This window comes from Lathamus discolor, chromosome 8 (assembly GCF_037157495.1).
Source record: "Lathamus discolor isolate bLatDis1 chromosome 8, bLatDis1.hap1, whole genome shotgun sequence".
NCBI classification, from domain to species: domain Eukaryota; kingdom Metazoa; phylum Chordata; class Aves; order Psittaciformes; family Psittacidae; genus Lathamus; species Lathamus discolor.
Window position 1 is genome coordinate 2,388,152 of NC_088891.1, and position 12,286 is coordinate 2,400,437.

Below are 12,286 nucleotides of genomic sequence, written 5' to 3' on the forward strand. Positions count from 1 at the left end.
AACCATTAATGCGAACAAACACAAACATGCACGCTTATCTTCGCGATGTTCCCATCATGTTTTGTGTTATCAGAGAGATCACAGAGCCCTGAGCAAGAACAGCTACGGGGGATTTTCCTCTCACCACCTCCATTTGCTCCCTGGCTCTCAAACTGTCCTCATTTACCCTCCTCTTGGACACAACTGCAGCCTTCCAGCAACCCATGTATTGTTTCCTAAGGGTGCTGGCTGAGATGGAGGACAGTGGTTGCCCCTCTGGAACCTCCCATTGACTGCAGAGCGCCTGAGCAGACACTGCTGCAGGCTTCAATTGAGGATGGATTGGGGGGGGGGGGCACAAAAAAAGACAATTAACCCCCCCCCATAATGCGAATACTTTATTATCAATGAGTGACTGGTATTAGCTTTTTGCCTGGGTATTAATAATATTTCAAAAAACCATACATCAAAATTAGGGCTTTCTCCTATTTTTGCTGTATAATTTTTCTCCTTTTTTTTTCTTTTTTTTCTTAAAAAAAAAAAAAAAAATCTGTATTGAAAGAATTATATAAGCCAAAGTGCATTTTCTGTTTTTTGTCCATATACACATTGCACCATACATAAATAATTACATTGTAAAAATGACTCCATAATTACAAGTATAATATATATTTTCATATAATATATAAAACTTTATATTAAATCTAGGTAGATGATATTTGGGATAGTCTGTGTCTTTTTTTTTCTCTCTAGTTTCCTTTCGTCAGAGGCTGACTGTTATCGATTGTTACTGAGTAAAATCTCCAGCCAACACGGACACGACGTGATGAACTGTCTGGAGTAACACGGCCCCCAGCCTTTGGCGAAGCTGATCCTCACGCTGTTGGGGTCGTAGGGCCCGTCCGTGTAATCCAGATCAGCCGTGTGCTGCAAGAGGCAGGACTTCTCGTAGTCAAACACCTTGATGGAGTAACCCGGCATCACCTTGCGCACAATCAAAGTCCTACAGTTGGGGATGTCCAGTGTCGGGGAGTTGACGAAGATGGGGTGCTCGCTGCGGTTGTAAGCCCACACACCGTCCGGTTCTTTGCTGAGTAAAATCCCGTAGCCGATTTTACTTCGAGTCCTTCTCACAGTCTCGCTCCTGTTTTCCAGGTTTAGCTGTCCGAGGCAGAAGCCGTTTCCTTGAGGTAGGTCATAAAATATACTGACAGACTGTTCGTACACTGTGTAGAGGCGGCCGACGCGCGTCCGGTGCTCCCAATAGGCCACGTTGCACCAATGGCTCCTCTTCACGGCATCGGGCGACGTACTGGCATCTGTGGGGGAAAGGAGAGGAACAGTCAGGGCTTGCTGTGGCCTCCTGGGAGAAAACAAGTATGGAGGGGAAGCAAATGGCTCTTCCCACCCGTCAGCTTTGCTCTCACGGGAACTAAACCTGCGTTCAACCCAAAGCCCGTCTTCAACCCAAAGCTTGTCTTCAATTACATTAAATGCCACCAAGAAACAAAGCTCAAGCCAAGGCTGGTGACCCAACGAGCCCGCTCCCAGAGCTCAACCCATCTTTCTCTAATTTGATGCTCAATCCTGTACCCAGCACCTTGGACCCTGTGTACTCAAGATGTGAGAATTCCTACCACCAAGAGCTGGCACTGATACTGCACCACTGCAACTCAGCCGCCCTCGAGCCTGGCGGGTTCCCAAGCTCCGCCAGCACTGCTGTGGTGGCGTACCCCCATTCTCAAAGGCCATTTCATTGAGCTGAAACGCAGGGGATGTCCGTGAAGTGCTTGGATGACTGACCCGACACTTATCTCTGCTATGTAATATTCTTTGACAGCGATGCTGATGTTCCCACGGGGAACATGAAATCTGAGGAAGCGTTTCATGCCGAGGCGGAGTAGTTGATGCAAACTATACATGTCCTACTACAAAGCCACTGGAAATCTTTCCAGAACAATGAGAAACATCTCTTCTTTGTAGGAATTACATTCAAGGAAGACAGGAGGGACAGAGACTGCCAGAAATCTGTTTAATTTATGATGCCTCCAGAATTTATGATGCCTCCAAGAAGGAAGATGGGAACTCTCAGCCCTGAAAGAGCCCCAAAGAGGGTGAACCAACCCCTTACTGAACGTCATTCCCTCTCCTACTACACCGGATAACCGAAAACCACCCTGGGATTTCAAGCAAGGAGCTCTGCTTCAAGCCAGCCCTGCTCCATGCCCAGCATTAAGCTCCCTGACAGCGTATCAGGCGCCCGCAGCCCGCTGACCCCTCTGCCTTCGTGCCATCACGTCTGATTAACTCACACGCGGGGTGATGCCATTATTTTGCTTCACAGACCCTATTGACACACCGGATTTCAAGCACTGCTCTACAGCCCTGGTTCTTTTCAGGCTCAAATTACCCTGAGGGGAATGGGCTCTCCTCCCCATTAACGACCTTTGAATCAAGCGGCTTTGTTAGAGTTTAACTTGAGTTGTAACTATACAAATTTAAGGGCAGGGAGATGGGGGGAAGGGAGGTAACTGGGTAAGCAGGGAGGCCCTTTGCCATGGGCAATGCTCATCGTCTTGCACTGACCCCTTCACCCATCACAGGTCCAAACCTCCCCGGACATTTCAGATTGGCCTCTTTCTCCTCCATCTTCTGCTAAAGGAATTTTAGGACCCAGCACAGCCGTCAACAGCCTCTTTTCAGTTTGATGCATATTTTATCCAGAACTAGGGAAGAAACCCACAGCAATCAGACACTTCAACGCTGCTGGGAAAAGAAACCCCATTTCCCTCATTTATGGTAATCCTGTATGAAGGAGTGAGCCAACAGCTCATGCCCCTTAATACTGGAGGTGATGTCCAGGGCTACCTAAAGGCATGGGGAAAGCCCTGAGGAGCACAACTGGGTGAGATGCACCCCTTAAATTCAGAGTTAGTGGTGCTGCACAGCAGGGATATCAGTGAATACCTTTGGTCAGAGCAGCATCCCAGAGCCAGGCGAGCCAACCTTTGTGTTACCTTCCCCCAAGGACCAGGCCTTGTCCCACCACAGCCCTTGCAGCAGGGTGGGACACTCCATCATGGCACCGCAGGGTCTTTGTGTCTCTGTGCTTCTGAGCCATCGCTGGTGGAAGCCACTCAGAGTCACTGTAATAAGCGCATCCTAATGCTGCACTCGGCTAATGGCAAAATCAGCAAAACCAAATGTTTTTCCCCATTCTTGTTCTTGGGCCAATAACGGTATTTCCTTTGCCATCTCAGATGACCCTCTGGCATCTGGATAACCAGACATTAAACAAACAACCCAAGTTGCTTCAAAAGGGTAATGACTTCACTGGCAAATGCATGATGGACATGCTGTACCCAAGCACATTATTGAATACTGACGACTGGACTTGACTCTTCCTGAAGTACTTCATGATGCCTTGCAAAGCACCAGCCATGTGAACATAAAGTTTTAAGGAAGGAAGAGAAGATTCAAATGTAATTCTGTGTTAGAACCCCCTTCCCAGCTGCCTAGTGCTAATACGGTGCACTAAGATCTCCACCAAGAACAGCAACTTGATGATATTGGTGAAGGAAAAGCTTCAGAACCTCTTTGCTCTTTAAAATGCCCTACAGCAAATAGCTCTGGATTTTTTTGAAGAGGTAAAACAAGACGTAGTTCACCAATAACAGCATAAAGAAGAGGATCTGAGCTTCACCTGCAGATCCACCCTCCACAGTGCCCACTTTCCATAGTCATCTTTCCCCTGGGACACCATACAGTTGAGACACCCCCAATGCCTTTCCATAACTCTTCTCAAATGCTAGATTTTGCTGTTGTCTCACTCGAGTGATGCTGGGGGGTTACAGACAAGCTCAAAGCTTTTCATCTCCCAGGCCTAGAGGCTGGTAGCAATTACTGAGCTCTGCATCTGTTTAACCTCCCAACCTCCACAAAGCCCTGCATGCCCATTAGGTGAGTTGGTTTTGTTATTACCTCTTTTAGAAACTACCACTTGGCCCCTGTGTTTCCCTCACAGACTAAGAATGGGACAAGTTCAGAACTCCAGTTTGCCCATCAGCTGAATTCATCGAGGGAACAGTCAGCAATAAACATTTAAATAGGTGTTTCCTATGGTTTACTGCAGATTAAAGATACCTAGCGGGGGAAAGCAAAGCAGGGGAAAACCAGTGTCTATTCTACAAGAACATCTTGGTGTAGGTGCCACCATCTCTGATACTATCCCTGCTTGCCAGAAACTGGCCAATATTTCAGCAAAATCATCAATCTGCAAGTTTGTGTTAACACAAACACATGCTGCAAGTAGGGGAAGGTTTTTCTACACCTCCTGTTTTCATGTGCCTGGAATAGTCTTATTAAAATCATTTCCATGCATTTTATGGCAGGAGCTTCAGTGCACCCATCCATGCATGCGTCCTGGGCGATGAAGTCCCCCCTGCCAATGTGCATCTCATCTCTGTCACCCCATCACAGCTCCTGCCTGGCAGTGACAGCTCTGCCAGCTCAAAGCACGCCTGGAGATGGCCTGTGCTCCTTCACACGGGTGAGGATGTGAGTGTTAGCTAACTGCACATCAAGCAGCTAAAAGTTTCCTTTCCACCCCTCTCTTCCTGGCCAGGGGTGAAGAAAGGCTTTAAAAGCCCTGCACCAGCTGCAAAAGCAACCTGCTCATGGCACGCAGGCAAATAAAACACCCTGAGAGGAGACGGTTAAAAGGCTCCTCTGAAAAGCCTATGGAGAGCTTGGGGCAGGGCCCTCTTCTCCCCAGCCCCATCCAGGGGCTCGCACTCCCTGCACTGCGGTGGGTTCTTTTGCTGTCTTTTATCTCCCAGCGCACTCAAGCAAATCCTGAGCAGATGAACTCATCTCGCAGCCCTGACACAGAGCAAGCACTTCACCAAGGCCCTCATACAGGGGGGCCTGCGCTGTGTCTTATCCCCTGCCAAGTATTAGTTTCGCCTCCAGCTATTAGCCACTACCACTCAGCAGACAGCAGGGGCGGCCAGCAGAAAAGCATGTCCTCTGCCTTTTAAATAAATATTCCCTTTTCCCCTCCTCTTTTTCCATGCTGCCCTTTATGCACAGACAAGAAAATCTGCCTTTTTCTTATTTCATCTTTCCTTTTTTCCCCCTTTTTCTGCTGGAACAGAGGCAGCTCGCTAGCTTTCTGTTTGAAGAAAGCGAAGTATTTGAGCCCTGCAGTGCCTCCCTCGATGCTATACAAGGCATTTTTAACAACTATCATTGTAGGCAGCTACAACTTCTAACAGCTACATTTAGGCTGGCGTCAGGGCTATCTCTTCCATCAAAGCCACCTTTATTGATCAGACGGACGGGCTGAAACTCTGGCTCTTGTTTACTCTCCTCCAAGTCACCGTTTCCTCTGCTGATGCCTCGCAGCAGACACATCCAAAAGGAAATTCAAACAATTTAAGATAAAAAAACAAGATAGGAAGGCGAGCCTGAGAATCAAAACCAGAACTTAATGGGAAAAGAGTCTCGCATGGCTCAGGCAAAAGGAATCTGGCTACGGGAATCAATGCAAAGAGCAAATACTGTAAACCCTCGCGGCGTTAGCAGCACTGCAGAGTGTGGAGGTAAAGAAAATAACTTGAGGTTTTAGCTTCTTTGTGACTTGACAGCGTTTTGTGCCAGTGAAGTTCAAAGCAGTGCATTGAAAGAGAAAAGAAAGATGCTTTTTTCCACAACAAAATGCTGCCCAGTCCCACTGCTTGATGTCGCACTTAAAAAAGCAGGATGGAAAACATGGGCAGATCACAAAACACATCAAATATCTCTGATTCATGCTTTGGCTCTTCCAAAGCCACCAAACTCCTTCCCAGCAGGTCAAATGGCCCCCACAATACATGGCTGCAAGTTAAGATCTTGCTGTGTAAAATGAGGGTGAGAAGGGATGTTTGCTGCAGTGCTTTGAGGAATAGTCCCAGTTTTGCACAGATTCCTGAGGCAACAGTCACAAGAGGCACGGTGCTGGTTTTCCAAGCAGAGCCGCCCATGAGGAACGGGTGCTGCCAGCCCCCCCACCCCCAACCCCGAACCGCACTCATGGGGTTTCAAAACACATTGAAGAGGCGCCCACAGGGGAGAACATGCATGTAAAATACCAAAATGCTCTCTCCAAATGTAATGGGGCCTTGAACACACATCTGGGCACCTGGAGAGATGAAGTGGGATGTTCAAAGTGTCCCCACACCCCACTTTCATGTCCCACCCTCCCGTACTCCTGCGTCACAGGTCAGCCTAATGCTTCTCCAGCCCTGGAGCTCACTTACATCATTTCCCAATGACCAGCGTCTTTCCACTCAGTTTTGTTCCACTTTAGACTCTACAGATCCATTGTCAAGCCTTTTTTCTCCCCTCTGCCATAGCACAAATGCATGCTTATACTACCCAACACACAGAGCATGGAAGCAGGATGGTTACAGCCACACACAGGTCACCATGCACAAGGTCCAGGTAAAAAGCCCAGCACAAAGAACACGCAGGTTTCCCCCAGATCTTTTCACAGTTCATGGGGGAGTCATCGGTTAAAATAATCCCCCAGGAACACCCTTAGGAACAAGCTGCAGGGGAAGGAAGGGGTTAAAGCTTTCCACAGCAGAAATGGAATTTTTATGGCCCTGTAAGAAAGAAGAAATTAATTGTCAATCTGCCCCAGCAAAGCTCACAACCGTTTTCCTTAAGCCAATACACTTAAAATACCTCTGCTGTACAAGTTTCAGCTGGAATGCATCACTGCAGCCCCCCCCCACCCCGAGAGCCCCACGCTGCAACCAGCACCACGGTATCCACCCCAGAACGAGACCCTCTCCTTTCAGACAGGGGAGAAGCTGAACATTGCCCCTGTGAGATGTCTTAGGGACACACGGCCACAAAGCAGGCACCATTTGTCTGTCCACCCCCACTGGCAGCAGTGGGGTGGGACTTTGAAGGCATCTTCCCACCCTTGGAAGAGTTGCACCCATTGGTGAGCCCCGTCTTGGCCAGCAGCTGCTTTGTCAGCCCATGGTAACACGCCAACAATGGCTCCACCATAGATACTTAAGGTGACGTCCAAAACCCACCAGCAAAGGAACGCAGGAGCCCATCCTGTGGTGGCCCTGGAGACACCAGATGGAGGCAGGAGGCTCTCCATGCACTGCCCCAATGAAAGTGAGGAGAGAATCCTAATGAGGACAGACAGTTTAGTCCCCTTTCCCCACTCCTTCTTGGTGTAGACCTTCCCCATGTTACAGAGCATCAAACTCTCTCCTAGACTTCTGTTTTGCTCTGCTGAGAGAGACATAAAGATTCATCCCTCAGTGATAAAACAGGAGTGTGATTTCCTACTACAATTAACCTGGTGTCACCGCTGTGGTGGTCAGGTCCCAACTCCTCCAACCCCAGCACGTCTCCTGGCACGTTCCTCACATTGGATGTGGTTGTTGTGCAGCCACGGAGTTCAGCTCATTCATCTGGCAAGCGCCAACACCAAAGCAAGCACCACAAAGAGCCAAAAAGAGTCCTCGCTGCCATGTATCCACCATGGAGGAGGCATCTTCTTCCTTCTCCTCCAGCCTTAACCTTGGAGCAGAGCTCTGGAGGGCTCTGTGAGCCCATTTCATTTGTTAACCCAGCCGATGATTAACTCAGAAGAAAACTTGTGCTGGGTTAATTAATTAAATTAGCTCCAAAAAGGGTCTGACGGGCAACAGAGCCGGTGGACGAGGTGCGTGGAGAGGCCTGGGGGGAAAGGGGGACATTTCCATGGCAGCCCAAGAAACAAAAGCAACACAGGCCAGGAGCCAATGCCAAGAATTAGGATGAAAACAATTTTCTCTGCATAAAAGAAACCACTCTGCTAAATCATCAGCTCATGCTCATTTCTTTTATATCCTTCAAAGCAAAACACATGCCATGTTTAGTCCTGCCCGGAAATTTGTAAGTCATCAGCAGCAAGCTGATTTTCAAGCTAGACTCAAGGAGTTTGTTTCTAAAGTACTTTCTCTGGCCATTAAACACACAGACCAGAACAGGGGTTTAAGGTATTTTACCCTTCTTTTCCCCCAGCTCCCCTGCGTGCTTTACAAAGGTCTTTTCAGCCAAGGGTGAAAAGTCCTAGAGAGTAAAACACTGGAAAAGCCCAACTCAGGTTATTCTAAAGGCCAATGTTTTCAGAGGTTTAGGTGACTTTTTGGTTGGGTTTTCCTTGCCTTGAACAGTCTGCACTTAATCTCAGCTCCTCTTGCTTTCACGGGCACATTCATCACTTTTAAGTTCCTGGGCTGTGCATGTAACTGCTTTATACCTGGCATGTAAAAGTTAACACAACAATGTAAATACATCTTCAAAAGGAGCCCAAAACGTAATCACCTCCCTTGGCTGCCAGCTCCGAAAGCACCAGACCTGTCATCAACCACAATTTGGCTGAGACTTCTCCACTGTTGGAAACCAGCCCTGGGTAAGTCCAAAGCCGGCAACATCCCAGGGTCTGCTTGGCGCCTCCAGGAGTGTCCCCAGCATCCCTGCTGCGTGGACGTGGGTGCCCCAACCAGCCCAAAAAATGGGGACAGAAAGGAGGCGGTGGAAGACATGGGGGATAACGCGGTAGGAAGGTCCCCGCTAAGCGATTCTCTGTAAAATCAAGAGGTTTGCTGACGATCACTTGAGCATCGTCTAGTTGAGGTTCGCTTTATCTCCGTCTCCCACTGCCAAATGGGCAAAGCACCGACTGCATTGGGAGGGGAGAAGGCTCATTCCCCAAGTGTCCTCAGGAAGGCAGGACTGTGAGGTTAGGGGACGCAGGGCCATGGAGAATAGGGAGAAAAATCCCTTTTTTCCATATTTAGGTTGAGAACTCGCATGCTTCCAGCTCCTCCAAACAACCACGCACGCAATCCCTTTCTTCCCCCTCCCAGAGCCTGAAAAACGCGGAGAATCCAGGAGAAATCACCCCATAAATCACTGCCTGGCAGGCTTCCCTTTCAGCCTCCGCCGCAACGTCCAACGCTCCCGCCTGGCGCCACGCCAGCCCTCCCTATTAATTAATCCGGGGGCCTCCCGCTGCAATCCCAGCTACGCCAACCGCATCCCACTTGGGCTGGGGGGCCAAATCCCAAGGGACCTCCTCAGCTCCCTTCTGCCTTTCCGAGCGGTTTGGCGTTGCAGAGCAATTTTAGGTGTCCTTCCAAATGCCCTCGGGGAGGGAACTAATCTGCTCCATGACCAGAGCTGCGGCATCTCCGGAGCATCCAGAGAGACTCTGGAAAATGGGATGAATTAATAATAGTTTTCACTCCTTGAGAAGTTTCGGCTGAGCGCTTCAAAGCACTTTAAAAGCAGAAACTAATTAGTAGGTCCCTCTGAAGAGAAACAGGAATAACACCACTTTCCACCTCCATCACGCCTCTTGGGCACAGCATGCTGGGTGCTGGACTTGGCTCTTAGCTAAGCCTGGGAATTACGTTTACTGGAGGGTGATGGTACAAATGTGTGAGGCCCAGGCTGTAACCAAACCAATTCCCTGCCTGCTTCACACCAGCATGAAATGTGGAGCTTTCTGCTGGAGTGATGGGAGCTCTTTTGGGAAGCCAAATCCTGAGCTGGTGAGGACACTGCCAGGGTGACTGCAGAGATGCTCCTGAGGATGCTTGTGCCTCCCTACTCCCACTAAGGATCCCTAACCCAGCACAAGATGCTCAACACTGACACCTGCTCTGGGGAAAAGCAGATTAACAACCAAAAAAAGGCCATTTTTCCTCCCACTGTTAGAAGACACAAGGGCATTGAGCACCTCCAAACAAAGAGAGCTGTCCTGCAAAGGCCACCCAGCCAGGCAGCACACCATCACTTACACTGCTCTCAGCACAGACCCAAGGCCAAATTACAGCTCTGCTTCCTCCAGAAACAACCAAATCTTGCCATTTCCAGAAGGCAAATGCTCAGTGGTTCCCCTACACGAGGCCTCCTTCAGATGTCCCAGGCTGGTCATGCAACACCCGCCTGAAGAGCTGGAAACTTTGGGTTTAAGAGCTCGCACAGGACATGGGAAACAAAGCGACTGCAGCAGCTTTGCTGTGCTTCTGCAGTTTTACTATCAGAAACTGAGCAGAGATGCTTCCCAGGGAGGAAAATCAAAGCAATGCCACATAAAACGTCACCGCCGGGTAGATTTTAAGAGCCTGCCACGGCGCTCCAGCCCAAGCCGTTCCCTCCGGAGTGAGCCTGCAGAAGCCAGCCTCACCCTGCTATCACACCTCGATGGATTTACGGTTGAGAACAAGCCGTGGGGCTTCAGAGCGGAGGAAGATGACGTGAGAAGCAGTGAGCAGGCTGAAAAAAACCCAAGGCCACCGCGTAGCCACCAACAGCATCCTTGAGAGGAGACGAGGGAGCTGGAGGCAGATGTCTGTCGGCTCGATGCCAATACCACTGCATGTGTCAAGGACTGAGAAAGCTGTAGGAAACTATCACCAACCTGGAAAACAGGAGGGGTGCCAGGCTGGGGAGGCTCCCTGCAGGCCACGGGCAGGAGCCCATCAAATGTTTTTCTCTGTATGGGCTGGGAATGAGCTTTGCTCCTCCCTGCCCAACTGGGTGTAGAGTCCCGCACTGGGCAGCCATGAGACTCCAGCCTGGGGCCTTTCATCCTATCATGGCCTTTCATCCCAAATCCCTGCTGGTTCCCACCCCAGCTGTGGGTCCCCCACCCCAACCCATCCTCTGACCCCCAGTGATACCTCCCCTCACCCAGTGATTCTCCCCCAGCATCCGTAATAAAGGCTTTTCTTTCTAGCGTGTTATCAGTGCCCACACATATATGGGAGGCAGACAGGAGCTGAGAGGGAAATGGAAATTCAGCCTTTGTTCTTGCTGGCCAAAGCCCAAGATCCTTATATCCTGATAAAGCCCTCTCCAGCCTCCCTGCCTGAGCAAGCACCACAAGACAGGGAGCCACAGCTCCATGGTTGCCACTGCGTGTCACTGTCTGCAGGTCCTTCAAGTCCTGAAGGAATCTATCTGATGCTGGATTACCCCAAGTTTTACAGGGAATTAAAGGATTTTGGGTGCCAGCGTGGCCTTTGCAAGCAAACAATCCCTCTGGTGTGCAAGCCAATCTGGTCATGCTGAAAGGATAAACCTGGATGGGGAGGTCCTGGGGCTTCTGCTGGAGAGGAATTAAGCGCAATGGGGATGGAGTCTGTGTGTGGTGTGAGCAGCTTGGGAGGAGAAGAGCCCAGTGAGGCAGAGACAAGTCTTGGGTCCTGCAGCTAAGGGGGGATGAGGATGGCTCCTGCCCTCCTCCCTCCTTGCCTGTCTGCACAGCAGGGTTGGGAGGGACGTGCAGAGGGGTGCGTGCACCCACCCACGCCAGATTTCCCCATAGCTGCTTCATGTATTTATGTGTCAACATTTTCTGAGTCTATTCCAGCCCTGACTCCAAGAAAGCAGCTCACTCCACTGACAACTGCTTGTGGCCACCGTCCATGGGCTCTTACTCCCACTTAAAGCAAAGACTAAACAATGACTTAAGCAACTCAGGATTTAAGCTCTGTAGATGGTCCCTCATTCTCAGTCAAAGCAGTGAGGATGCTGGGCTGGTGGCTTCTGCTTTGTCGGATGACCTACACCATGAACACCACGGACAATAACCCTTGTGTGCCATGGTATGTACCATGGACGTACCAGGAGGGGTCTCCTGGCCCTTTTCCTCTAAAATCTGCAAATCAGGAACCCAGAGGAGCAGATGTGGCACAGGGATGCGTATCTGCTAGCCTGGGATACATCAACCCCGAAGACCAAACATACCTTATGTTTTTACACTCCTTGGAATGGTGCTCAAAATCCAATGACGTGCAGATAAACAGCAAGGAAATTTGCACACGGGTGAAGAGCAGGGGGTGTGGGATGAAAAAGGATGTATCTGCATGAAACCCACAACATTTGCAGGCATGACTGCAGCTGGGTGAAGCAGCAACGTGCGGCCTCCGAAAGTCCCCCAAAGCATCGTCACAGTCATCTCCCGGACGACAGAATTCCTAACCCTGTATTTGCCTATGGAGAGGGGAGGGGACTCATGCTAATTACCCTTCCTGGCCAAGGAGGACTTGTTTTCATTGCTAAAAACCACAGTTTCTTTAAAAAAAAAAAAAAGGGGGGGGGGGGTGGTGGAAATAGGAAAATACCAAAACACACAGAGAACTCCATGGGATACATCCTGTCCTGCTGCTCTAATACGAATCCCAGACACCCCGATACTCCAGCTTCACTCGGGATGTTCAAAGAGAAAAGGATTAATGAG

General features: G+C 49.7%; 1 protein-coding gene across 1 annotated transcript in view; it reads right to left on the bottom strand.

Annotated features, from left to right (window-relative positions):
• Positions 1–362: 362 nt before the first annotated feature.
• Positions 363–12,286, bottom strand: part of SMAD6 (SMAD family member 6) — a 40,264-nt gene continuing 28,340 nt past the window's right edge. Inside the window, exon 4 of the mRNA XM_065688207.1 lies at positions 363–1,298. Coding sequence (XP_065544279.1) covers positions 757–1,298 — 542 coding nt within the window. The 3' untranslated portion in view covers positions 363–756. The remainder of the gene's footprint in view (positions 1,299–12,286) is intronic.